Here is a 27,705-nt window from a genome sequence, read left to right as displayed (position 1 = left end):
TTATGATAACATTAATTCCTATTCATTATGTCATTCATAAGTCATACATTACCTCTCGGCCAACATAGGAGTTATTACTTTCAAACACAATGGCAGTATAATGATGGCTGGTCTTGTCTAAAAGAGAAGTAATATCACTGGACCTTTTAAGAAAAGAAAAGCTATTTAGCACAGGTAGAATGCAATACACCCACTGTTATTGATGGAATTTCCTTTTACCATCTCATAGCAGAACTGATAATAAGAAAAAAGCTTACTTGATCTTTAATAGGACCTTCTACATTTTATTTAATTACCATAGTAAGCCTACACCAGCTGTATTTTAAACAAGGAACTTACGAAACTGGATCCAATGGTGGGCAAGCAGGCGGCCTCAACTCTTGAGAATGGTTCTGCAAGAAGTCAATCATCATCTGACGAACTGTTTGCAGCTCTCTATCTGCTCCTGCTGAGTACAGGTGACAAAAAAAATACACTTCAGAAAACTGGGAAAAAATTACTCACATGCAGGTTTCCATACATTCTCATGCTTTTCTGTGTCAAGTTTTTGTTTTAAATTTGGACTTAAAACACAGAATACTATATGGCTGAAGAACAGGGACTAAGGATTTAGTTGTAGGATTTCACTTTAATGAGATCATTTTTAAAAGCTGTCATCCCACCCTAAAATTAATAAAACCTCAAGACTTTTCCAAATCTAACCATCTGCCTGCCTTGCTATTTTCTCTTCAAACAATGCTTCATTCTAAATCTGTGCTCATTTTCACAATAGTTGGTGTGGGCAACTCCAGTAGCTTTTTTGCAATCAGGATATTCATCATGCATTAAAAACTGCAAAGGTGTACCATTCTTACCACATGGGCCAGGTGAGGTTACAAAGCCACGTAACAATGTGAGGAAATAACTGAAGTGTGAGAATATTTTACTTGCTTTAAAAGAAATAAATTAAAAAGCAGAAGCTCTCACAAATGCCAAAAAGTAACAGGTACAACTATGGTCTGCTTCTACGTGAAGGGTTAATGGTGCAGGTGGTCTCTCTTCTGACCTCTGGCCTTTTAAATGTTAATCCATTGAAAAAGACAACATTACTTTTGTCCCCAGACAAACCACCTCAAGCTGTGATCCGGTGGGACACACAGGATAAGCCTGTTTTCAGTTAGTCAGCATCTGAATAGGGGTTCTCCCAGTGCCATTCAGGATGCCTGCAAAGTGGCTAACAGATCAAAAAGCACCAGAGTCAGGATTGAGCAAATTGGATCTCACGCTGATGAGGTGTGCGGTAGAAAAAAGGAATTTTAAAAAATTATCTAGCCTTTTGTGAAACTTAAGAACTACATTTCAAAAAAATGAGGAGTGTGAGCCCTAAGTTCTTGAACAAACATTTTGCCTGTCTAAAATTCTGCCTGACATTCCATTTTCATACAGTACTTGTAATATCATATCTTAAAGAGCTATTTAGCATCCATCCCATCTCTAGCTGTCTAAACTAATTGACAGGCAAAAGGATTTTGCTTATTGTGTGACACATTCCTGGCTGATGGGATAACTGCTTTGGGGATTTCTTACAGTAGGATATTCTTACCTTTGTAATTTTCTCCAGTAGTAAACTGCTTTGTAAATGCTTTGAAGTACTATGTGGGAGGAAGAAAAAAAAAAAGTGTTATTGCTTTGACAATAACTCACTGTATAAGACGAAAGCTTGGTTTAGAAAAAAAATGGCGTTCAAGAGTTTTTACTTTTTACAGCTCTAATTACAAAACATTTTTATCTATCTGAACAGAACACAGTTTTTCCTCTTAGCCTGTGAGTTCCAAAGACCTGCTTCTCAACTATGCGAGGGTAGCTCATAGGTACCAGTTGAAACTCTGATATACAATAAAGCCAACTTTCAGAGGAAAAATACCACAATGCATAATTCAATACTGTATATTGATCCATTACTGCAAACACTAACCCAAACACAAATTAACTGATTACCAAATCAGTACTACCAACTGTGTATGTACTTAGAACACTATTCACATTTTCTCAACTCCCTCCAGTGGTTAAAGAGGATATATAATGGAGCTTGACTGCCTTCTGCTATAAAAAATAAAATAGAAAAGATTCAGTGTCTAATAAAGAGTGCATTCCAATTTACACCCAAAACTTTAAAGATTAAAAAAAAAGAATATTGTTCTTTCTGTCAGGGTAGAACATCACAAATTCTACAGTGAAACGTCTCCTGTTCCCTCTCCTGTCATAACAAACACAGTTTATTCAATCCTCTCCATCCATCACATTCTGCTTACACTTACGGTTAATAATGCGATTATACAGATTGACAAAGACAGAGAAGTTAAAAATTGCACTTAGACCTGAAGATGAACAATGGTAGATACTTTTGGCAAACACAAGATCCCTTTTAGAAGCCAGTTTAAGCAAATTATGAAATTAATTAGAAAAATAGCGAACGATCAATCAAGGGTAAATTTTTAATTGGAGCCCTGGTCATGAAATCGGCTGATTTCATGACGCAATTTTAATGTATTACCTTTACTTTCACATGCCAAAACTAAAAACACTATTAATAATCATGAACATTTGAATTTGAAAAATATTTATACAAATTGTTAATATCTAACGAATATATCACAACTAGGTGTTATATAAATGTAACAGCATAGTACTTTCTAGAATGGTATCTTCTTTCAATAAGAATTTTTCAGATTCAGAACTGAGGACTGAGTTACTACTATAAATAACTGCATCAGCTATTGCATTCAGCAAGAAGAACTCAAATTAATCTTTTACCAACCCTGCAGCTTTCTCACCAAAAGCAAAGAAAACGTCCAGCTAAAGAACAACTAGTTACATGTAACACTCTGAGCAAGCAAGTTTGTTACGGTTTTAGTTACTATAAAGCATGCATCATTTACCTAAGGCAGTGTGCAATGCCACTTACCCTAAAAGTTGGGTAATAGTGAATACCATATTCTTTGCACGTCTCATAGTTCTCTTCTTCCCCACAATCCAGCACACCAACTCTAATTGCAGATTCCCAGTCTGAAAACAAAGATATCTTTCAATTTTCAGCAGAAGCGATCACGGATCCCAGCTGATGGATTACCCTGCTTCCCATGGAAATCAACAACAGAACACCGATAGATTCCGATGGCATAAAAATCAAGCCCTCGGTCGATTCGCATTTGCTATTCATTTCTATCCTCAAGTGTAATACAATCTACTGATTTTTAAAATAACTAAAACCTCCCTGTTTTTCTTAGCTGCACCAGTATTTTCAATACACCTAAATAAGAAGAATCCCAACACAAAATGTAGCACTTCCAGGGCTGAAGACGTTTTACTGAATGCAGGAAGATGAAATAGGGGCCAACCCAAATACCGGATTGTATTCCCTAGCTTTTCCCATTAGCTAAGCTCATAAAGCATGCAGAATATATATAACTGAATAAAATTAATCCATCATTTACTCATCCACATGGCTGTTAATTACAAAACCATAAATTTGATGCATCTTGTATTATAGCTGTTTTAACAAGGACTCACTATTTACCAAAGCTACAATTTTCTCAGAGGCCTCCAGAATTGCACACAACCCAAAGCTCACATATTGTCTACTGAAAGCTGTCCTTATCTTTTAGTACTGTTCAGGAATACATTAGATATACCTCAAAAAATATCTGAGTTTTAACCAGAGTGCTAAATAGTTGAGTTTGAACACCACTGTAAGTTTCCTTTATAAATGTTTCATAGCAATAACCACAAGAGTTCAAGTATTTCTATAAATATGCTTATATAACTTCAATAAAAGCTTTCAACTCATTTATAGCTTTTTCCTTCTCATTTCGCTAGGAACTTATCTTTTTGAGCCATGCTCCGCTGCAGCAATCACTTTAAGGAAGAACCGCTCCAAGAGACTCCTTAGACAGTTACTTTTTAAAGCTAAGCTAAATCAAAGCAGCTGTGGGCAGAATTTGAAGGTACACCACAATTCCCAAGTATCAATAAAATTTAAAAAGCACTAAAATTAAACTTGCTTTTATAGCAAAGAGCATGAAAGCTTCATCAAGTTCAAGATCTGATTGACAGTTGCATGCCTAGCTGCTTTTGAAATTTAGCTTGACCTTTATTTGTCTTTGGAGGAGGATGGGGCAGCTGATGGAGAATTTCAGTTGTGCTGAACATGCCAACAGCTGAACAGGCACCAGGAGTAACTACAAGCATGCTAGAGCAGATGGGCATGTATTCACAGGAGCACAAAAGATACAACAGTCTATTTCATCAAATAAAATGCAAAATAAAAAAAAAAAGTTTGGCTTCTGGGTATCTATCTCATTCAACTTGCACCACTCCTCCTTTTTCCACCTGTCTTGATCCTCCTCCATACAATGAATAGAAGCACTATGAACCTAATGCAAATAGCCTCCTCACAACAATGCAAACCCATCTCTAGCTAAATACTTGGGTTAAAGAGCACCAGCTGGGATGTGTGCTGCTTAGCATTTGCTTCTGCTTGAAAAGGAGCTTTTCCTTTCTAAAGGATGCGAAAGTTGCTGGAGTGCACAGCCTAGACTGTGTAAGTTTACAGTGGCGCTGTAGCCTGGATTGTTTTTTTTTAAATGCTGATGAATTTTAAATTAGCATTAGTATTTTTGAAATACTAACTCACAAACTATATGAAAGGGGCAGATGAGTGATCTCGTATTAACCAACACTATTTCTGTTTATGCTAAACAAGTTCCAATGAATGACGTGAATGTATTGGACAAACTGGAAATCCAGCAGGTTGGTCAAACTTCCCACTTCAGAAATGCTACAGAATACCAACACACCAGTTACAGTGTATTACGAGGAAGATACTTTCTTTGCATAAACCTTGTGTATTCCCTCCAGCAGGTAGGTGCAATGCCACGTGTTATTCTCCCTTACGAAGTTTCAGTCAGGGAGATAAGAGATGCATCACAAGGAACCTCTCCCTGCGTGCTACTTGAGAGTTACGTATTTTAACACATGGGCTGCTTCCTGAATAATGACAAGGTTTCTGCAGTTCCCCACCAAATGTGTTTAAAGAACAATTCCTAGAAGGAAATCATTATTGCTAGATTTGGAACAACAATTGCTAGATTTGGAACAGTTGTTCCAAATCCAGAGGAGTGGATTACTTCTGCATATAATTCAAGGGTTGTTGTATATGGGATTTCCAAGGGTTTGTTACTTCTACACAGAAAATTACTACACATAATTCCAGCCCACGGGCATTTTGGTGGATAGATTAAATCACCTTTTAAGACAGAAAAAGTACAACTAACTATAATGGCCACTTTGGACACTACTGTAATAAAACTAAATGTGTGATAAGGAATGCAGCAGCAATGACTCTAAGCTTAAAGCCTGAGAGGAGAGGGAGTATCAAACTCAAAATGTAAATTACACAAAAGCAAGCATCGCTTCTATTTTTCAGGAGCATTATGTTCTGCTATGAAGTTTGCAATGACAGTATTGCCAAGATTTAACAAATAAGAAATAAAATAAAAGTATATTAGCACAGGCCTTGTATGGACAAAGTAGTTGCACCAATTTAACTGGACTATACCAAATTAGCAAATACAACCACAGTGATCTAGTTCTCTAATGTAGATGAGTCTGCATCCTCGAAGATAGCTGTAATATCCTAGCAGATGAGTAAGTATTTTTGAAAAATAAATATTGAGACAGCCTAAGTGGGCAAAACGTTTTTGGGGTTTTTTTTTTGGATGAAGCTACCAACGAAAAGCGTGACTGTTCTCAGTCTCCTACTAAAATCCATTCTTTAAAATGGAAACATTTTGCTGACAAATAACACCAGAAGCCAATTGCATTTGCTGGTAGTGCCAATGTCCACAAACATCAAAATCCACTTTTTAAATGAAAGTCTTCATAAAAACTCAATGGATTAAAGAATAGATAGGCCTTTAACTGGTTATAGTAATAGAAGTGCATAACATCATTTGCAGTTATGACTGCAGATGAGAAAGAAAATATATATTTGAAGAAGTCATTAGAAGTTACAAAAAATATTGCCTACAAAGGTGTCACACTGCTGTAGTAATATATAAACATGACCCTGTCTTATTTTGACAAAAGCTCTGGTCAGTTCAGGCTCTTCATAATCTTCACTGCAGTGTTCAAACACCTCCTTGTTTTTACTTTTCTTCAAAAAAGAAGAAAATCTAATACTACTTTGGCCACAAGCAAATCAAATCAGAAGGTGAAAATGTTACACAAACTTATGCAAAGACAACAGAAAAAAGCTACTGCTTTTATAACCAAAAACCCCACGCAAGTAAGGAGCATTTTAAATATTCTGAAACCATTACTGCTCTGTGTTTCTCCGTTTTCGAGTTTCTGCTCATCAGTCAGCAATCCTCAGTGTGACGAGTTCATCAGGACCTATTTTTGGGTAGGCCTCCATTTCCGTATATCTAAAACCACATATACCTAATACTGCATCTACATTTCATGTTAATCGTTAACACTTTTCACATACAAGGCTGCCAGAGAAAAGCCAGAGCTCTTCACTCCCTCTCAAACTGAAACCATATGAATGCATTAGAACTGCTGTCTCCATCCTGGAAACGCCTCTTGGGTCAAATGCTAAATTAAGAGTAGTTTAAAAGCCTTTAATACCACTATATTAAGCATAACATTTCCTACAAACTTGATCTCAGGTCTTCTCCCCACCAGAGATATTGAATTTAACCGATACCTGAGGGGCCTGTTTGTTTCCTTACCTTGGATCTACAGAGTAAAACACTCCAGCACCTGCCAAAAAAATTGAGCAGACTAAGACACAGCAAGGCAGGTCTCCCTCGGTATGAACTGTGGAGGCCACCATTTTTTTTTAAGTCACTATTTGATAAATCTGAAAATCTGACTCTCACTTAGCTTGATCTTTGTATTATTTCCTGGTCGTCCTTTTCCCCCTTCTAGACCATTCACGCTATATTGAATTTGCAAGATATAAATCAAACACATGCATGGCCTCTCCAGTACCACAATATTTATTGTTCATTTAGCCTCTACAATAGGCTAGTCTCTTTACAAAACATACAGAAGATAAAGATCTTGCCTCAAAGAGTTTAGAGTCTAAACATACCTCCTGTGCCTCAGCGCATCCACTTGCACGCTGCAACGCACACAGAGATGCTTGCGTGTAAATCCGCAGCTGGATGGCTCTGTGTGTGTGAAAGGTGGTGATGTTTTATCCCTGGATTCCTACAAAACCTTTAATTTGGAGACTTGCTACTATCACCCACGCCTCGCTTTGTCCTGTGCAGCGTGGCAAGCGTCGTGCCTGCCACCAGAGAAGCGAGAAGAGGGGCGACGCTCACGCACCGCGGCTCACGCAAAGCACGGCCACGTGTGGCAAGGCACCACCGAAGCCCACGGGTGACACAGTGAGCCGAGGCCCCACTGCCACCCACGCGTGCCAAGGCCCCGCTGCAGCCGAGCGCCCCACGGGTGACCACGTGCGCCGACGCACGACGAGGCACCGCTGCGGCCCACACGGGTGCCCCGGTCCCGGGCCCAGCACCGACACCGGGGACTGACGGCCGCGGCCCCGGCACCGGAGGGAGGCCGCGGGGGCGGAGGGCTGCGGGCCAGCGGGTCAGGCCCGCGGCAGCCCGGCCTCACGCCGGGCGGAGCTGTGGAGAACCGGGCGGCGGCGGTGACCGCTCCCCGGGTGCGGGGGCCCGGTCAGAGCCCGCCGCGGAGGGGGCGGCAGCGGCGGCGGCGCCTCACCTTTGACGTCCCCCGCCAGGGCCCGCCAGGTGGGGGCGAAGGCGATGCAGTGGCCGCAGGACGAGCTGTAGAACTGCACCACCCAGGCGGCCGAGGAGTTGAGCAGCGCCCGCCGCACCGAGCCGGCCGCCAGCACGGTCAGCGGGTCCTCCCCCGCCCGGTACAGCCGCGCCGCCGCCGCCGCCGCCAGCAGCAGGACCAGCAGCGTCAGCTGCCCGCCGCCGCCCGCCGCCGCCATGTTGGGACGCCAGCGGCGCGCGGCGAGGGGCGGGGCGGGGCGGGGCCGCGCCATAGCAACGCGCCGGCCCTGGCGACGCGGCCTAGTAGCCCGGGCGGCCCCGCGGGGGCCGGGCCGCCGCTGTGAGCCGTCCCCCCTCGGTTCCTTCCCGCCTCGGCGTCCCGGAGCTTTGGCGGCCTGAGGGGGAGGCCTGGCCCCTGCTTCCCTCTGAGGGGAGTAGGGGTCCCGCAGCCAAAGGGAGCGCAGGCGGCGCCTGCCCGCTGCCCCCAACGCCACACCGGCCATAGTGGGCGACGTGGGCTTTCCCCAGGTGGGGACGCACCTGTTGGCAGCCGCCCCTCACGAACCGCCAGCCGCCATGTCCTTACCCCCCGGCCCAGGAGGTGCGGGGCGAGGGAGGTGGTAGGGTCGCTCCCGCCTTCCCCCTTCGTTGCCCAAGTGTGTTACCAAACCCTGGTGACAGGGACGCACCACAAATAAAGCCTTTGCTGCTGTGTTTCGAGCCGCGTTTCCCTCAGGGGGACTGTCTAAGGAAAAAAAGCAAAAAAAAGTTAAAATGGTAGAGAGAGCTCGGCCGATTTTATGGTGCAATCTGCTATAGAAACAGAAGTTTCAACTTCACGAAGCTTCTCACTGAGAAGAGGTTAAAATAGCACGGCCTTTGGGTCGAGAACTAATTCATCCCAAAGTACATCACTCAGCAGGAAAGAGCCTTTTCTCCTCAAAACTGAAGATGCAATGAAAGGCTGCATGTAGGACGCTGTGAGCTCTGAAGAGGATGCTAGAAACTCTGCCCTTTTAGTAAATTCAGATTGGTTGGGCGCTAGTAATGGATTTTAGCACCTTTTATAGCTGTAGCCACAGTATGAAAGTCTCCTTTCATTTGTAAATGCAGGCTCAAGAATTTTCATTACGTTAACAGAGGCAGAAAACCAACAGAGAAAATGTCCCCCGAGGACGACTTCAGAGGAGTTTAAAACTCAGATAATGAAAGACTGGGGTCCCCAAAAAGATAATTCTTGCTTCTGTTACTCACAAACACTTCTTTTAATCCTTCAGGAACAAGCAGAAAACAAATGGGTCCAAATTCTTACTTCAGGCCCACCGGTGTAAATTCAGAGGTTGGAATCTAGCTTATTGTTCTTTCTGGCCAGTAATCCACAGACAGTACAAGGGTGGGAATCTTGTATACAGTAAAAATCCTCTCCTCTGAGAACTGAGTAACAGATTCTGCCACCTTTGCCTTTTCTTTTCCTGCTCCTCTCTTTTCTTGACCATTACTATCTGAAGGGGTGCAGTCACATATCTTTTGCATCCATATCCACAGCTATAAGTTATGCGGTTGCTCGTATCACATCCCAGCTGAGGAGTTTTCTGTCTCCATTTTTCCTGGGTACTGTAAGCAACAAAATTAGATGGTTACAATAGCAGAGTCCAACCGCTTCAAAGAATTGAAAAATCTTGTGGCAGCTGCTAATTAGGATTTTAAAAATCTGCAGTGCCTAAGATATTTTAGAGTGCATTTTATTCAGAAGAATTGTTAAACGTATGAAGATGAAAGAGATGGATTACAGGAAAATTAAATGTAGGGTTTAACTGAGAAATAATCATTTTCTATGAAAGATAATGACTCCTCTTGAGGCTAGTATCAAGATTTATTGACCCAGGAGGTTAATATTGATCAAAACCAAGGCAAACAAAATATTAGACCTTGAAGGAGAGTAATCTTGATATTGAAGTCTTGCCACTGACTGAACAGGTCAATATATTTTGGTGCCAGAATCTAAGGTTTCGAACACAGAATGGTGGGGGATATTAAATATGTCTGACATGTTCTGTGTATACACTTTTTATTCTCATCAGCAGTAGTTACTTTATAGCTATGTCCTTCTGTATATAGCATCTTGCAAGGGTTCAGGCTTCACTCACAAACCTAATCGCAATACAACTGTTATCTTCCTCAAGTGTAACATATAGCATAACATAAGGCACCAGTCTGAAATGAGTCCTTCAACTATTCATTCACATATATAAGTGATATTTTTAATAGCTTTCATTCCAAACACAACAAGGATCCTGCTGCTGCTGCAAAACCATAGTGACAATAAACTGAAAAACTGTAGTGCTTCAATATATAGATTTGTCATTTTATCCAACAATTTGTCTAAGTCCAGGAGAAAAAAAAATTAGTTAAATTCTGCTATAAACTGACAACAAGAAAACATTAATCTTAGAACAAATAACTTACCTGGATTAATTAACCAATGAGGATAAAAGTCAGACTTAAGAAAATGTACCACTAGGGACATGAAAATAGTTTATAGGATAAGATCAACAGTTAATGTGCTTGGGGCAGAAGTTGCCTTTTTATTTCTGTTCATAGGGCAACTAGCAGGACAGGGCTTTTTAATGTCCCCAGGAGCTGTCCCTGCCTCACTAATGAGAATAGCAGTGTATACAATATAATCTGTAATTTAATTATTTCAGTAAAAATAAATAAAAATGAAATACATAGGGTTTATTTTGTTTATTCAGAAAACAAACAATTCAGTACGAAAACAGTTAAGCCAACAGCATTTAAAAATAGAAACACAAAATGTATTGCTATTTTTCCCGCCAAAACCAGATTGTAAATATCGTGATTTTAAATATAGGTTTATATGTAGTTTATATTTAATTGTCCTGATTTTCATTTTATTTGAAAGACACCCTGAATGAATGGGATTTGAATAAATCTGATCTACTTACATTCAATTATTCAATAATGAACAGTTTCTGAGTTCCAGTAAGAAATATTTGCACAGTATTTATTTAAAAAACCTAACAAATAAAAATTTGTCATTGGTCTTCTCAATGCAAAATACATAGTGAAGAATTACCATGCTCAGGGGATGCTTGTATTTCCTTGTTAAAATCTTGATTTTTCCAATGTTGCCAATACAAAAGAATAGGATTATTGGTTTGATTTCCTCTGTTTTGCCAACTAAAGTACATCCTCAGCACCCTATGTTTAGATGTTGTAAGAATTCAAAGGGCTCATGTGAATTGCATGATAAATAACCTAGTCACATGCACATATTTAGTTTTCAGAAACTGGAGCTACTGATAGAAAAGTATCCCATTTAAAGTGCATTACATCAGTATTTGTCTCATTTACATAAAGTTGTAGACATTAAAACTGAGTGTCTGGCTCTAGATCCTGCCAGGGAACAATCATTCCGTATGCCACATCTCTGAAGCCACCTCCAGGCTACTTTTAACCAGTTCCACAGCACATAAAAATGGTGCACTGTCACCTTTAACTCTGCTGTACCCATCAGGAAAAGTTTTAGACTTGCTCCAGTTAGAGGAGCTTAGTCTAAACTACAGAGGTCCACAGCAATTCAGTTTCTAGAAGATTTAATTCCATCTGCACATTTATGTTCTTAAGACAGTCACCTATGATTTTCTGTACCTTATTTTCAAAATATGATTCACCTGTCATCACTCACAACCTGAACATGATAACAAAGAATAAGAGAATTTACACATAAAATGGTTTTGAACCCTGTTTGTATAGACTTGTATACAATTTTAAAACACGTTGTGCTCTTAAAAATGCCTAAGCGAATAAAGTGCTATCTTCACCAGAAAAACAACAGACAAGAATAAAATTTCCACCCTTTAGATTTAGATATCAGTCTAAGAAGACCATTAAGCTTAATGAGCATTCCCAAAGCACAAAACACAAGGAGAATATTTTGTGTAACTTTTTTCTGTCTGCTTAAGTCTCTGCTTGCATGCTTTCATTGTAAACATGAACATACAAATTAGGCCAAGGCCACACTGGTATTGGGTACAAGTTCAGAATTAAAATTCTTAAATCACGCATTTCTTGCCTAAAAAATCAGAGATTAAAATTCCTCCATTAGGGCCTTTTAGGGAAAACTTCTAATCACAGGCTTTTCTCAGATAAATCTTATTAAGAACTCTGATTGTATCAAGAATCAAGCTATCAAATATTTCTTCAGTCATTCTCATCTTCACAGTTAATTCATCATCATCATAGTAAGTCCACTGAGGTTCTTCTTTGCGGAGCTCCTGAATCTAAAATATAACATAGATATGAATGTTTACTTCAAGAATAAGAGCATGGTCAGTTCTGAAAGGTACTGAGACACTGTACCTAATCCAACAACTTTATATGCGCACTGTTAATTTATTTAAACCACTCACAAGAACTGGAAATACTGTGTTATTATTGCAAGTGTACTGAAAAGGAAGGCAATAACTTGAAGCTCTGAAGTTATTTTAAGTAAACGTGATTCTCACAAAAGCATGAGAATTTCTAGTTTAAACCTAGAGAAAGTAAACAAATCTCCATTTGGAAGTCTGCTTACCAGAATAAGGTCCACTCTGTCTCTCTTACAGTTTCCATACTTGGTCATATTAAGGAATTTTCTTTTCATTTCTAAGTCATTCTTTTCCAGGTTCATTATTTTAACAATTTCACCCTGAACAAACGTCTACAAAATAAAAAAGGCTGAAAAGAATTCTTCTCATAGGAATTCTGTCACTGTGAAGGTTGCAAATGAGTGACAGGTGCCAGTATGAAGATCTAGCTTTAAATCTAGAAACTTCCCAAAGTTTAGGGAACTGATCTAGAAGTAGCTGATCAATACTGGCCAACCAGTATTTACAACACATTTTAAACATAAGATTAATGTAGAGGTTACACTCAAGATAGTCATAACCAGGGAGATTTAGAAGCCCAATTCCCATTCCTCTACAGAACTCCATACGCTTGGAATATTTAGACTAATCAGCTCAGTCTGTATTTATTCAAGCGTTTCAGAGCAATGCTGTTTTCTTCTCTAATCACCTCAGTTACACTGCCATAATCCTCCCAAATTTCACATTTTTGTCTTTTTGCCATTGCAATATCTGCTCTCTTCACTGACTCTTGTTGTTGTACACTTTCCATTTCTAGAATGTACCTTGACCTCACTGACGTCTGCTCTTCTGCAAAGATGCCTGGAACAGCAAGATCCCAAATTTTCTTTCATCCATGGAAATGCATTTGGATTTGCAGTCACTTGGTATTCTGCACATAGCAACTCACAGGTCAAATCAAATATAACCTGTAACAACAAAAACACAGTACCAATGTAACTGAATCTCTCACTGATACCCTTTCAAAAGTTTTTTCGGCGCTTCTGAAGGACATTAGGCTGGTGACAGCAGAGGTTTGCATGTCGGTGCAAAATTTCCTAACATCACTTGCATCACTGATGTTCCTATAGCTGATGTCATGATGACCATTACCTAAGAGCGTGTAAACCTGTACAGCAGAAGGTACTGGACAGTAATGTGTGAACAATCACTAAGTATAGATGGCTTACACAAGAGGCCCTGATGGGACCCTTTAATCTCCTTGTGTAGACAGAGGTCCACAAAACTCAATAGTTTCAGGATGCTGAGGAACATGAAGATCTGTCCAAACTCAGCAGGACATCCAAGGCAGGAGACTTGGACTCTTTAGTCTGCAGCTTTCCGAGAAGCTTGGCTTTTTGTGAACAGACCCAAACCAGACGCTGGGCTAGGTGTCCAGGGTCTTATGATGGAAGAGCTCTAGCAAAAGGCTTGTATCACAGCAAGGACATCTGTTCTAGTAGAATCTACTGTTTGCAGTAGATTACCAGAAGCAGTATTTTGCAATACCTCTTTCAGTGTTCCTTTAGCTATATTTAATGTTAGCAGCTAGAATAATATTAAAGTACTAGCTAATATGACTCAGCCTACAGGACACTAGAGAACTTTAATAACAGTTAGTGCTTTAAAAATACCTGATTATACATCCTCTTGCTTTCTGTTTCCAAATCGTTCCCTGGGAGACCATTACATTCAAAGTGCTTTGGCACACTGACTCTTGTGAAGTTGGAATATATGTTTTCTGGAGTCCATAATTCTTCTACAGCATATGCAGACAATTTCTTAACATATGAACTGTAATGTGGTATCACAAGAGGAACTTCCACAGTTTTCTTCCAAGGAGCTGAGTGCCACTGATCTAACTTGTACAAGTATTGCTTTTGTGTTTGTCTCACCACCATATGTTCGTCAGAATTGGGCTGATCAAAGTCTTCAGAGCTTCCAAAAACACCAGCATCAAGGATTTTTATAAGGAACTTTAGCAGAGAGAAAGAGAAAAGCCAGGTGACGTACTCCATATTTTTCCACAATTTTTAGAGGTATTGAGATTATTAGCAACTGATTAAGGTTACACTTAAAATCATCTTCTTACTCGTGGGCTCAAAGAAAGGCTTACTGGTGTGTCATAAAAAATACCTATTTTAACTGTATTTGGCAGAATTCATAACTAGAAAGAATTCTAAATTTGGAGTTCTATGAAAATTGTTGACATTTTGAAACATTTTTGTTCTAAATCGGGACTACTCTCCTCACCCCCTCAAAGCAAAACTTTTTTTTTTTTTTTAAACTTTCTGTGGTAGTACTTCCTGATGGACTATTGAAGAAGTAAAAATTAGACACCGTGGGATTGGAAGCAGCAGGCATCAAAAGCTTTCATTTCATTTGGGAGCTGAACAAGAAGTGAGAGTCTGGCAGCTCTGAGAGTCTTGACTTTACCAGAAGCTGCCTACAGAGCTAATACAGAATTAGAAAGCTGAAGGTCTCACAGCCAGGAGCTGCAAAGGAGTCAGGCAGATGAGCTGACAGGTGTCCAGGTTTGCTCTGAAATTAATAAAAATTGAAGTCTGTGCAGATTTATCAGTTTTGACCAATTGACAAATTAGTCAAACAACAAAAAAGTTCCAATTGCTTTGTTTCGACTAGCTGTAGTCATTATCCCCACACTCAGCTCATCCTTGTCCCCCCCATACACATGCTATCCACTGGCTGCAGGATAAATCCTTAAATAAGGAGTGGGTCAGATTAAGTGAGCAATCTGGTTCCAAATGTTGACATGATGTAATTTCTATGGATGATGAAAGACAACTGGGCAATACAAATGCTTGCCTGTGTGGACCCAATTTCAGGTCCAACACTTTAGACAAAAACTTTCTCACTGTACTTACTGGCAAAGTGGTTAGAGAAGTCTCTGAAGATGAATGAAATATCTTGTCTGCTTTTGATCCGTGTTTTCTTTTAATCTTCTTATATTCTTTAACTGCATCATCTACAAATTTAGTTATAATTCTTTCTGCTACTGTGTGACAACCATGAATGCTAAGCATATCAAAATCACACAGTAAAACATTAGAAAACTTTGCTGATTGTTCAGATAAGATAGCAACAGAATTTTCTTTGAGGAAAAAAAGTTTCTGATTGTCTTCTTGTCTTAGGCCTTTGCCATAATTCATCATGTCTTTTTCAAAGGCACTTTTATATTTGTGTTGAGCTGTTTTAGAAAATGCAATTAAAGTGTCGAAGAGAAGTTTTTTACTGAGTTCACTTGCAATATCATCAGCAAGTTTATTTCTTTTCTGATCCTCTACCAAGCAACAAATATTTTTGCTTGTGTTTACCTCATCTGTGTTACCAGTCTTACTTTCCATGGGAAGCACATCTGCAAGTATCCTTTGTTTTATTTGCATCAGTTCTGTTTTTTCTTTATCTGATCCCAAGCATGTGAAGTTATTTTGACAGAGGAATTCATTACACTTGCACTGGTCAGAACGTGGAAGCTTTTGCCCTTTTCTAGACAGCAAGGCAATGTGTAACCTAGACTGGTTTTCTTTCACTTCTGATCCTCCTGCACTGTTTGTGTCCTCTGCTTTCTGCTCTGTAAACCCTCCTCCCTGCTCATCATCTTCAGAGTATTTGCAGTCTCCTTTGAAGGATTTGTCATCATAGGAGGAGTCAGAGTCTTCATCCCCAGTGTAATTGGAACCATTTTCATTAGTCCCCAACAGATGTGAAATCTCATCAGGTCTGACAAAGATACCACAGTGCGGAGCACACTCAAAATACTTCACCCCTTCGTAAGTTCCAGCATGATCACCTTCAGCTTTGTCAAGTGCAACACCAGCCCAATGGCCACTATCAAAATAAGTCCGTCCTTTGAACATTAGGGTTCCAGGTTGGGTCTGCTTTACTAACACTCTCTCCCCAATTTCAAATGATAATAATGGGTCATCACCGTCCTCCTCAGCTTTGGGCAGCGTTAAGTACATTTTGCATTGTTTCATCATGAAGTCAGATCTTTCACTGGCCCGACCAGAAGAAATAGGATTTGACACAGGCAGAAACTCCAGATGCTGCAAAGGTGTCTCATGTTCTCCTTGTTGGTATTCTAATAAGCCCTCCTTTGCACTGGAAATACCTTTAACTAAAGTTTGTTCCGAGAGACTACCATCCTGAGTTGATAAAGCATCAGTTGTCTCTCGATTGAGCAGAGGAAATTCTTCAGGCACAGTGTTATCAGGTAATGGGGGTAATGCATCCATTTTCAGTGATATATCTTCATCCATACACTGTCTAGTCTCTGAGACTGTCATTTGTTCTGGTGGAGATGGGAAATCATCCCTACTGAAGGTAGAATCATCATTTTTCATTGCATCTGCACCTAAAGGGGGAGGAGGAAGATCTTCACTTGGAAATGACAAATCCTTTTTATTAGAGGATGGCAAGTCAGCACTTCCATAGGACAATACTTCATCAACAGGAGACAGTATTTCTGACAAGGTATCCTCATCAGTTGGAGGGAGACCTTCATCACTAATAAAAATTGTATCATCTTCACCTTTGGAAGAACAGTTCTCAGCTTGAAACAATTGCTTTTTTGAGGAGACCGAAGAAAACAGTCCCCTCCTTGCTTCCTTTATGGCTTGCCTTTCAGTTGTTGAATTATTTTGATTTCCTGTGGCCACCCTTTGCAAAGGCTCAAATGAATGAGTTGTTTCTGTATGGACTCCCTCAGAAATTCCTGGCATGGACGTGGACAGAGATACAATCTTACTGAGTTTGCTGGAGGTGAGTCTCTCATTCAAAAGCTGTGCATGATTATTCTTGCCTCCTGAAACTGATAAGTTTCTTGAGGACAGACATGCTAATGATTTGGTATTTGTAATATCTTTGTCAGGTGGAAAACAGACAGTGTTCTTAAGTTGGTCAGTAACCAAATCTAGATGTTTCAAAGAACCTGTCAGCGGAAGCCCCATTAGGTCTCTATTTTGATCCACATATAAACTGTTAATTCCACCATCCTTTGTCACTCTGTTAGTTGTAGAACTAGGTTTCTGCTGTTCATAGATCTTAGGTGAGTAAATATCATCACTGCATGAAGAGCTGGCAACTGCATCTTTACCCTGTTTTGTGATCTCCTGAGAACAGGTTTTGTTTCTACTGTAGTTTTCTGAGGCATCCAGATGTGGCTCATCCATTCCCTTGGCAAGGTTATCAGAGTGGGAGGAATCTGCTGACTTTGTTTTGGAGGCATTTCCTTTGTCTGTTGGAACGAAAGAAAGCAAGTTATCAGTGCAGCCATGATCTGAAACATCTCCAGAGTGTTTCTGGGAGAGTGACGAAGTCTCAGCACTGTCATCTCTGGGCACTTCACGTTCATCATGTCTGTCACTAGGTAACGTTTCCTTTCCATTACTTATTGCTATTAGCGTCTCTTTTGAAACATTAGGAAACGCATCCCTGTTGTCATGGACAAACTCTTCTGGGATACTGACATCTGTGTCCTCTCCATTTTTCAGCTCTAATTCAGAGTCTGAAATGGAGCTTTCTGAGATATCAATCCAAACTGCAGACACTTTCTGAAATTCGGGGAGTGAGGAGTCTGATTTGGCACTTTCACATCTCAGAGAGAAGTTGTTTGACTTGGACGATGATTCAGTGGAAGCTAATCCTTCAGAAAATGTTTTTAAAATTAGTTCTTCATCAGAAGCTTCATGAGAAATATGGTCCAAATGCTTCAAACACTGACTGCCATCCACCTGATTGATCTCATAAAGAAGGCGAAGTGCCTGTCCCTTAACTGGAACATTTAAAAGAAAATTAAAAAAAAAATAATCAGGATTTCAGAAAAAATATTTTATAGAAGAGGTTGTGACAGGTAACTTAGAATTCAGATCCAGTAATCCACAGCTGTAAATTGCATTCAGAAGACAATAGCATTAATACACAGTCAAGATTAGGACTATTTTTAATATCATTGTACAAAAAAAAAATCTTATCAAATAAAATGACTTATCAAATAAAGATGAGGAACTCAGTAATGTAGCAAAAAAAGCAAATACAACAGTGTCTAATGTAGTTGATCAGGAGAGTTTGAATGCAGGATTTTCATTAAGATCTCTATTATTTTAGCCCAATAAGTAGCTTCACTACCTGATACAAGTAGTAGGCTATTATCCTCTATGGACAAACTCCAGGAATAACCATTACTCAAGACTGTATGTTAAATAACTACAGAAATCCTGTTGGGAAAAGGTATTTCTTACCTTCTGACAAAGGGATTTCAGAAAGTGCTTTTTCATCTATATGTGTGATTTCCAATTTTCTCTCAGAGTCTGTGCTAAACCTGAAAATACAACATTATAGTTGGATTAAAGTGAAATTATGAAGTGCATGGTACGCAGTGTCATTCAAGAATGTTGAATAGAACATTAAATTTCTTTGGGTATATTAGCTACCTACAGACAGCATAATGCAAAGTGTTTTAACTGTTACTTCAGATGCTTTCTGTCTAGCCCAAAGCCTTCTGAAGACAATTCCCCCCAACCCCCAAACTGATTTCAACACCCCTTCAACTGACTCCAGAGAATTAGATCGCCCAAGAAAACTTGGCAGACAATGTTTGATGAATGTGACAAGTATTATGTCAAACTTTTTTATAAAAGGAGGGGTTTTTGTTTGTTTGTTTTTGGGGGGTGTTTGGTTTTTTGTTGTTTGGGTTTTTTTTTTTTTTAAGCTATACAAGACAAAAAAATCCCAGGCTAACATCATTCATGTCTACCTCCTCTTTCCACAAGATGACCACAGCCATGGGCATACAAGAAGCAAGGCAAGGTTTGACACGTCAGTAAGAGAATCGGAAGGTAGGACTGAAGATGTTGGCCTTGACAGACACAGTACCTCTGTTCTTCTGACAGCCTTTCTTTTCTTAACTGGGTTTTCACTAATGTAGCTTCATTTGAAATCAGTGTAGATCTTTCCCCATCTTCGTCATCAGAAGAAAGATCTTTCTTCCTTTTCCCAGCCTGCAGAGAGTGTGATCAAGAATCACTGAATATACAGGAAACCTAAAGGATACCAGTGAATTGCTACTGGACTTCCCCCAGACTTAAGGGCAATATTTTAACACAGTACAACTCTCTGCCTGCAAGCTGAGTTCCAAGCACAATATCTTCACGACAGCCAATACTGAGGATTTCTTCTGTTGAAAATGTATGTGGGAAAAAGCCAGTTAAGATAAATTATAAGCTTGCCACGTGCCTGAAATGGACTACAGGGGTCCTGCTCTTCTCTTAGACTTTTATGACTTCTCTGCTCCTTGTGTGCTTTCTCCACTATCAGAGATTCTTTCTCTAGATCTTCTAAGGATGATGCAGCATCACCTGAGATACACAGATTATTCAGCACAGAAGGCAAATACAGGGTTTTTCTTTATCTCAATCACACAAAGTAGCCATAACTATAAGAATTTAAGGCTTTCTACTGGAGTTTATGCAGTGCCCATGCACTGACATTCTAGGTTATGAAACAGCACAAGACTCCTTGCCAAATATAAAAATGAAGTCAAAACACTAATGGTAAAATTGTGGTCCACTGAAGTCCATGGAAAAATTTCTCTTTGCCTGAGGGACAGGATTTATTTCAGACAATTTGATGTCCACATGCTCAAAGCTAGGCTTGAGAATCTAGTTGAGGTGCAACCCATGCCAAACTTCTATCATCAAGACCACTGTTTTTAAGTCTTAATTACACAAATCTATAGTCTTCCTCACTACGGTATCTAGGAGTAAATGCAGAAAGATATTTAATTAGAAAAATAAAACAAATATAAATATTTACATATTGTGGCAATGTTTTGTAATGCAGAGATTATGCATACCCAGAACTATGTAAGTGATAACTGGCTCATATATAAACAGCCAGTTTTATTCTTTTATGCATCCTACTGAGAGCAAGAAATATGAACTGAGGATAAAGCCTGGAAACAAAAATAACTCCAGCATGTCCTGTCGAAGTCTATCTTCAACTGATCTATGTTCTTTTAAAAAGAACACCCTTAAATTATTTAAAGAATGCCTCAAAAGAGAGTAAATTGTTAATGACACAATCAGAATAAGTTATGATTTTGTTCTGAGGAAGCAGTATAATCATATCTCATAATAAACCTTTGAGAGACCTCCACCATCTTGCCTAGCAGTGATTTATATATTGGGTATAGTGAGCAAGACGCTTAGGTAATAAATGAGAAGATTGTCTCTCTTTCTGTCTGGATTAAAGTTTGATTGAAGTGGTTGAAACAGATTGGACATAATAGCATTAAATATGATTTACCAGTTCCTTGAAGAGTATTTTCTGCCTGAACGAGGCATAAGTTACACAAAGTAGAAAGCATCCCCAAGCCTTTCACTGTGAACTTGCTGTCACATGGATTAATATCTTCATTGTCTTTAGGATCTATCTTTGGGTTTGAAATAAGTGCCTTTTCCTCCAGAACAGATTCCTAGAATGTAAATATTTAAGAGACAGAGTTAATGTCTTAAGGGAAAAGGACACTGCTGACAGAAAGAATAGTTAAGGGATCAGAGATTAAACCTACATGTTCACACTAAGATATATAAGCGCATACGGACTCCTGCACATATATACCCACATTGGGACTGTGTCTCTGATGTAGGAAAGGGACCAGCCTCTGCAGCTGCTATGGGCAAATAACAGTTCACTGCTCCAGGGACAGGTTTAGTTTCTCCTGGAGCAGCACAGCACTTACCCACGGGAGATTGCTTAAACACATTGTCACCAGTTAACAACATAGAGAAAATGGAAGGGGCAGGAAGGTTGTGGTAAACCAGCCCATGTCAAAATTTAGTCTTTAGCCGAAGTGCACATAATCAACACACAAGACTGATTTCTACTTGATGTTCATAACTGCCAAATGAGTCTTGTGCTCGTCCCATCTTAAGGCAGATATAACCTGGGGCACCATTTCTTTAGGCAGAAGTGGAATTCCAGAGGTGATCCTTACCGGTAAGGCAAGCTTTCGGCCTTCTCTTGTAATGGGTGTGGATGTAGGTTCATCCATTCTAGCTGAATTTGCATGTTCCAGAGGTAATAAAACATGACCCTGAGCATTAAGCTCTGAAAGGTACAACATTAAGTTACAATGTTTCCAATGCTGCATTTTCTTCCATTAATAACTTGACTATAGCTTTTTGTTTAGCTCAGTCAAAAAGGCTTAAGATATTTATAGTTTGAGTAACTTAGTTTTACCCTACACATTCCTTGTCACAACAGAAGCTGAAAGGACCAATGACCTTATTTATCCAATCATCACCTTACATATCATCCAGTTACATGGTAGCAACTGTAAAGCCCACTTCCAGAAATTTCTACACTCTTTCTTCATCTATGCACAGCTGCTACCTCAACAAAACAACTTACACCTTTGTTACACCTTCTTCTTGCTAATCCTGAAGAGATCCTGGTACCAAAACCCACACTGGAGGTAACCAAGGAACAGATCAACAACACAAGTTCTCTCTCATGGGCTAATTAGCTCAACAGTCCTCTTCTGAAAGATCATTTGGACTGCTCCAAAGAACAGCTGAGACTTCAACTTTTGCCCTAAGTCATTCAGTTTGACTAAGTGGTCACAAACATGGTCTGCTACAGAAGTCTTCTTTATTGGGTACCTGTGTTTTTGCAATCTTTAATCATAAAGACCGAGCCTGTGGTTTGACTAGTAGCACCACACACTTTCTTGGCCACCGCTTCAGACGCATCAGGACCTTGCACACCAAGGGGCTGCTCCCAACCTGGGGACTCCTCTGCCTGTTTCTGGTGTTGTACCGGTGTTTTCCTGTTCTCAGTAGAAAAGCTGTGAACAGTTAGACAAGGAATTAATGATTGGGAGTTGTTTTCATGTTCCCAAGTTAATCATGACAAATCTATATGAAGTCAAAGGTATGAATTAAACGCTTCTGGTAGTGCTTGATAGTACCTGTAGAGTGCTCACATGCACATATGTTTATAAACCAGGAAATTAGTAAAGCCAGAAGCACTCTGAATAGTGTATTTATTTCTCTAGTCCCCTCCCTCTCACTTGATACTGTACGTTCTATAGTCAGGTTTCTAATCTTTATAAACAAGAATAGGAGGAGACTGAACAAACCATCAGCACTGAAAAGGCAACACCAGAGTCAAACTTTGAACCTGTATGCCTCCTCCATTTTCAATGATACTGTATCAAATTCCAACAGATCTCATTAAATTTTCCATTTTAAATACAGCATCGCAGCTTTATGGACATTTGGGACATAAGATACCAATTGTGATGATGGTGACTTTGAACTTTCTAAACAGTCTTCTTACTGTAAAAGCATGAGGCAACACAATGCATACTCACAGGCTTTTCCATTAGTGGTACAAGTTCTAGAATACATGGTTGAGTAAGTTATTCTGTCCAGAAAAAACAGCAATCTATGTGTGGGTTTTTTGTTTTGGTGGGATTTTTTGGGTTTTTTTACTACAATAACAGTTTAAAAAGTTAAACATGTTCTTGCATAGATTAAAGTTAACAATATGACAGTGTCTAGAAGCTAAATTCCTATTCAATTTTTTTAATGTGAAAAAAAGCAGGCCTATATAGTATTCAACACCACTAATGTTTAAGGACTTCAAAATAAGTATCCCAATTCAGAAGATATATTCCCAATTCTTAGCTAAAAGCTTGTCCATTTATAATAATTACAAGTTTCTATATTCCTTGTTTCTAGTATTTAACATCCATTAGCAAAACCCCAAACCAGCAGCTTTTTCTGCATGTTGGTAATTTATTTATTGTTTCAGTTTGCTTTCATTTTCAAAAGTAGTTCCCAACCCTTTCCGTCCCCTTACAGCCCTGCTTAGTAACTATCTTCCTGATCAGTATAAAATACGAACATACCTGCGCTGGTGGACAGCTAGTATAATTACCACTCTGCACTCTTACATAGGACAGAGAGCTATACACAGTCACGCAGCCGCCAGAGTTTGGGTGCATTGCGAGTTCCACCAGGCCCCTTCTGCTCTAGACTGATGCTAATATTCACTGTTCTCCTATGAGCAGGCTTGTCAGTAATAAGAAGTGAAAGCACAGCCAAGAAACCTTTTAAAGATTTCTGTGACTTGTAATCAATAACACCATGAATTATAGATCAGTTCCATGCAGGGATTTATTTGAAAGCCTTTCCCTGTGGGGACTTAAGCAAATGCACAAACCTGACTCACCAGTCTGCTAAAGGTCTGGGTAACACTGAATGAAAAGGGTTTATTTTAATTCATATAGATATATATTTGTCTTTCACTGCATTTGTTTTTTTCCTGAAGCAAACTAGATTTTTGTTCTTCTGAGCCTGTGTTGGAAGACTGCTGTTCTGAGCAGCGTGGATACTGCTGGGTCCTCATCTGCACTGCTCAGCTCCACCGGCTCAGCGGGAAGCAAACGGGGATGCTGGGAATACAGCGCTTTCTCAGAACAGTCAGACTGAACTCCTGAGTTACCTCTGACTGTGGGCATTTTACATGACACCTCTATGCTTCAGTTTAAGCATAAAATTAAGCCCTGCGTAGCACAAAAGCCTTCTGTGGTTAAATCCTAAGTGAAACACAAACCTGCTCTGAGGGGTTAAGTGAGACATAGGCTGAGAGCCAGAGGATGACAAAGGAGTGAATTTCACCAATTAAATCAATACATTTCTACTCATTCTGTATGGGTATTTTGAAGTTTAATTAATATATAGTTGCAAAGTGTTTTGAGTTTGTAGTTAAAAGCCATCATGAAAATGTGAATTATCATTAGCAGTTGCGTGGCATCATTGAAAAATATCCTGATTATTAATGCTATGTAAATTAACTTGCCTAGGCCCGATGTCAAAGCTACATTTGTTTCTAACATTGCAGTGATGGGCCCCAGTCCCACAGACATAGATAACACTGCTTAACATTTTATAGTGCAGATAGTTGTAGTGAAATGTGTTTACCTGCTTGCACAAAAATGCAGAGTTTCAAATTCATATATAGAGCCTGCAAGGACTGGCTTTCTTAAAGTACAGAGGATTGTGACACTGAATGCAAGAGCATGGAGCCATTCTAATGAAAGCACAGCTGCCTGGGGAACAAATACTACTCCACCTTTTGCACACAGGATTAAATAGTTTATTATCCAGTGCAGCCCCTTCCACGTGCAATAAGCTTATGATGGCAGACCAACATGGCTTTTTTCAGCATGAAACAAACTCGTCCAACTTCTAATGATAAATCCAAATCACAGTACTACATGATTACATATATATATATGTATATAGACACAGACAGATATATACACACACACACAGACTCTCTAAATTTCAGGATTAAGGCTCAGATTTAGCTTGTTCTATTGAAGGAGTTCATAGACATACAGAAGTACTGAGATCACAACAGAACTCCCTCTAACCACCAGGAGCAATTTTTTTTTTTTTTTAAACATCAGAAGAGTCCCAGATAAACAGTACAGTTGGTGTAAATACCGACTCAAACAACTTTCTGGTAAAATTCAAGATTTCACTTAAAACACTTCTCCCCTGCACAGAAGGGTGCTTCTTTTTAAAGAATGGAAAAATCTGAAATAAATACACTGTTTCTTATTGATATATTGAAGTGATGAATGTATTCTACCTGCAGAATTTAGTAAATGGTATGGAAAGGATCTCCAGCTATGGATCCAGACACCTTAATTTACTTGCTGCTGTTCACATACCTTACAACAAGCTGGTCCCTGCCCTGAGGAGCTTACCATTTTGGACACCAGATGGTAGGCTGGACATATGGAGGACACAAATAAACAATGAGGCAATACTGGTCAGAATGATAGGCAGTGATCATGATGCATCAACTGCTTGAACACAGAGGTTTTCAAAACTCACCATTATAAAACTTCCTCTTGGGAGCATTTAAAGCTCACACAATTATCTAGGACATAACTGCTTCCATCTTCTCCACTGGACTGGTTCTTATCTTCAGCTGTCGCTGTGGAAAGGGTTTTACTTACCCCTCACATTTCTTGCTTTGTTTATTCTTTAGCTGGATGCAACTCTCTCTGTTCCCTGACAGATCAGGCCTTTCTGGGTGGGCTGTAGACTCTGCTGAAGAGGAATATAACTTTGGGCTAGAAATAAGTCTCGTTGTCTTCAGCTTTATTGCTTCTTCAGTTGCTGGGCTCCTTCTAAGCTAAAAGGAAAAGGTAACACATAAGGTTTCACCTGGATTGCTTAGCTGTAGTGTCAGCTCTGACTTCAGCTATTATCCACCCAAAAAACCCATCGAGACATCTAGTGACTGTGACTTAATAACCTCTTGCTTCCCAGCCAAGTTATGCAGCTTTTCCTGGAGTTGTGCTGTTGAATGCCGCATTATTAAGATTTCTCTTTGCTGCTTTAATAAAAGCTTTCTTTCTTGATGGGCTGCCCTGTAGATGTTTTGCAGGTGCTGGATTTCTGCCTACGCAAAGTAGAAAAAGAAAGGAGCGTAAGAGAGCTAAGATAACAGAGAAAAGACACCTACTTAAAAATGTGTATAGTATTTCTTAACCTAAGGCAATATTACTCAAAATATCCTGAAAATTCAATATGCAGGTTTTGTTCCTTTTTTTGTAAAAATTTTTTGCAGTTTTATTTTTAACTAATGCTGACTGGGGGTTACCTGTGAAAAGTAATGACAGGTAAGGGGATATTTCACTGCCTGAGAGGTGGGACCTTTGGAAATGAATTATCTTCAGGTCATTCAAAACTACAGGATGCTTGTGGTTTGCACTCTGTTTGCATAGGAACTCCTTGAAGTAAAGGAGAGGCTTGTACTACATAAGGAGTAGGACAGAAATTTTCTGACTACCAAGTGTAATTATGAGCCCAGCATTCCTCTCAGTAGCGGAAGAACTGAGACTATAAAATTAGCTGTCAGATTAATTTAATATATTTCAACATCAGAAGCATAAATCTGCATAAATCAGTGGAAACCTATATCATATGACCTGTTTGTTATGGCACAAATAGAAACATCCACAATAACAGTGGAGCAGCAGGAAAAAAAAAAAAAAGAAAAAGGTGTTTTCTTCTCTAAGATTTACGGACTGCTGACTTTGACACAAAAAACATCTCACTGAATGTAGGAAGCAAAGTAGAATAATGCATGCAAAATGACACCAGTGTAATTTTTTTTAAAAACAAACCCCACTTGCTCCAGCAACTCCAGACACATCCTCCCACTGTTTATAAGACAAAATCCAGCTCCTCTTGCTGCAGTATTACCTGCTCCTGTTTCAGCTCCATTAGGATTTTGCGCTGCTTTGCGGCCATGGCAGAGGCTCCCTTACTATCTTGCAGGTTTTCCAGACAGCTGGAGACCAGAGAAGGATGGGGATCACAATCAGATAATTAAATGCCATGAATTTAATGCTCTTCAGAAAACAATGCCAGAGATAGGAGCAAAGCTCCTCTCAAAGCAGCTGTAAAAGCAGCAGTAGCTATGGAAGGCTCTGCAGAAAATTCTGCTAGACTTGGAGAACAGCTCAGCACCCTGGGGCCATCTTGCTTGGACCTCTCCGGAGGCAGCTGGACTTCCCCAAGCACTCAGTACACACTGACTGGTGAGGGATGCCATGCACTGGCAGGGCTCAAACTGTACCTCATAGTGCTCCAGCCCAGTCAGTGCTGAGGGACACCTTGCGCCGGGGGTCTCACACCGTCCCTGACGGTGCCTCAGCCCAGTCAGCGCTGAGGGACACCCTGCACCGGGGGTCTCACACCGTCCCTGACGGTGCCTCAGCCCAGTCAGCGCTGAGGGACACCCTGCGCTGGAGGTCTAACACCATCCCTGACAGCGCCTCAGCCCAGTCAGCGCTGAGGGACACCCTGCACCGGGGGTCTCACACCATCCCTGACGGCGCCTCAGCCCAGTCAGCGCTGAGGGACACCCTGCACCGGGGGTCTCACACCGTCCCTGACGGCGCCTCAGCCCAGTCAGCGCTGAGGGACACCCTGCACCGGGGGTCTCACACCGTCCCTGACGGCGCCTCAGCCCAGTCAGCGCTGAGGGACACCCTGCACCGGGGGTCTCACACCGTCCCTGACGGCGCCTCAGCCCAGTCAGCGCTGAGGAGGGACTCACACCACTCCTGAAGGAGGCTTCAGTAGGGAGCTCAGCTGCACTCTGGAGAGAATAAAACTGTGCAGACTCCTCTCCTTCTGCTTTACCTGCACTTACACTGTAAGAGAAGGATTTTATATTTGCTCTTTTCCCCTGAGCCGGGACAGTTTTTCTTCCTTTGAGCAGGCAGCGGCACCTCTACCTCCTGCTGAAGGACCTGTCTGCATCAGGGCAGGCCTGTGGTGTCCTGCCCGCGTGTCTCCCCCCCACCGTTTCTGGTGGCCCAGCCAGGCCAGCTCAGCCCTGGCTTTCTCCCGGAGAGCTTTTTTGCGGAGCTT

At 40.4% G+C, this 27,705-nt stretch overlaps 2 protein-coding genes across 2 annotated transcripts in view; both read right to left on the bottom strand.

Annotated features, from left to right (window-relative positions):
* QSOX2 (quiescin sulfhydryl oxidase 2) overlaps window positions 1-8,383 on the bottom strand; it is a 29,176-nt gene extending 20,793 nt beyond the window's left edge. The window contains 7 exon segments of the mRNA XM_050908163.1: window positions 53-143; window positions 340-448; window positions 1,583-1,631; window positions 2,945-3,045; window positions 7,786-8,065; window positions 8,068-8,230; window positions 8,367-8,383. Coding sequence (XP_050764120.1) covers window positions 53-143; window positions 340-448; window positions 1,583-1,631; window positions 2,945-3,045; window positions 7,786-8,065; window positions 8,068-8,230; window positions 8,367-8,383 — 810 coding nt within the window.
* A 2,158-nt stretch (window positions 8,384-10,541) lies between these two features.
* On the bottom strand, window positions 10,542-27,542 carry LOC127023847 (centrosome-associated protein 350-like). Its single transcript, XM_050908162.1, has 15 exons — window positions 27,485-27,542; window positions 26,530-26,617; window positions 25,577-25,723; window positions 25,275-25,453; window positions 21,898-22,082; window positions 21,231-21,343; window positions 20,540-20,708; window positions 19,469-19,590; window positions 19,109-19,233; window positions 18,475-18,554; window positions 15,100-18,008; window positions 13,849-14,190; window positions 13,000-13,143; window positions 12,403-12,528; window positions 10,542-12,109 (listed from the first exon to the last, which is right to left on the bottom strand). The coding sequence occupies exons 2-15, from the start codon at window positions 26,575-26,577 to the stop codon at window positions 11,954-11,956; spliced, it is 4,845 nt and encodes a 1,614-aa protein (XP_050764119.1). The 5' UTR covers window positions 26,578-26,617; window positions 27,485-27,542; the 3' UTR covers window positions 10,542-11,953.
* Window positions 27,543-27,705: the final 163 nt, after the last annotated feature.

This window comes from Gymnogyps californianus, chromosome 18 (genome assembly GCF_018139145.2).
Source record: "Gymnogyps californianus isolate 813 chromosome 18, ASM1813914v2, whole genome shotgun sequence".
Lineage (NCBI taxonomy): Eukaryota > Metazoa > Chordata > Aves > Accipitriformes > Cathartidae > Gymnogyps > Gymnogyps californianus.
Note: the sequence above shows the minus strand (reverse complement) of the source record. Positions and strands in the feature narration are given on the sequence as shown.

Coding starts and splice junctions, on each gene's coding strand:
- LOC127023847 (XM_050908162.1), bottom strand. CDS start 26,577: ATGGCCGCAAAGCAGCGCAAAATCCTAATGGAGCTGAAACAGGAGCAG. Junction 25,724..26,529: donor TGGAGCTGAAACAGGAGCAG/GTAATACTGCAG, acceptor TACTTTGCGTAG/GCAGAAATCCAGCACCTGCA. Junction 20,709..21,230: donor GCCGAAAGCTTGCCTTACCG/GTAAGGATCACC, acceptor TTTACATTCTAG/GAATCTGTTCTGGAGGAAAA.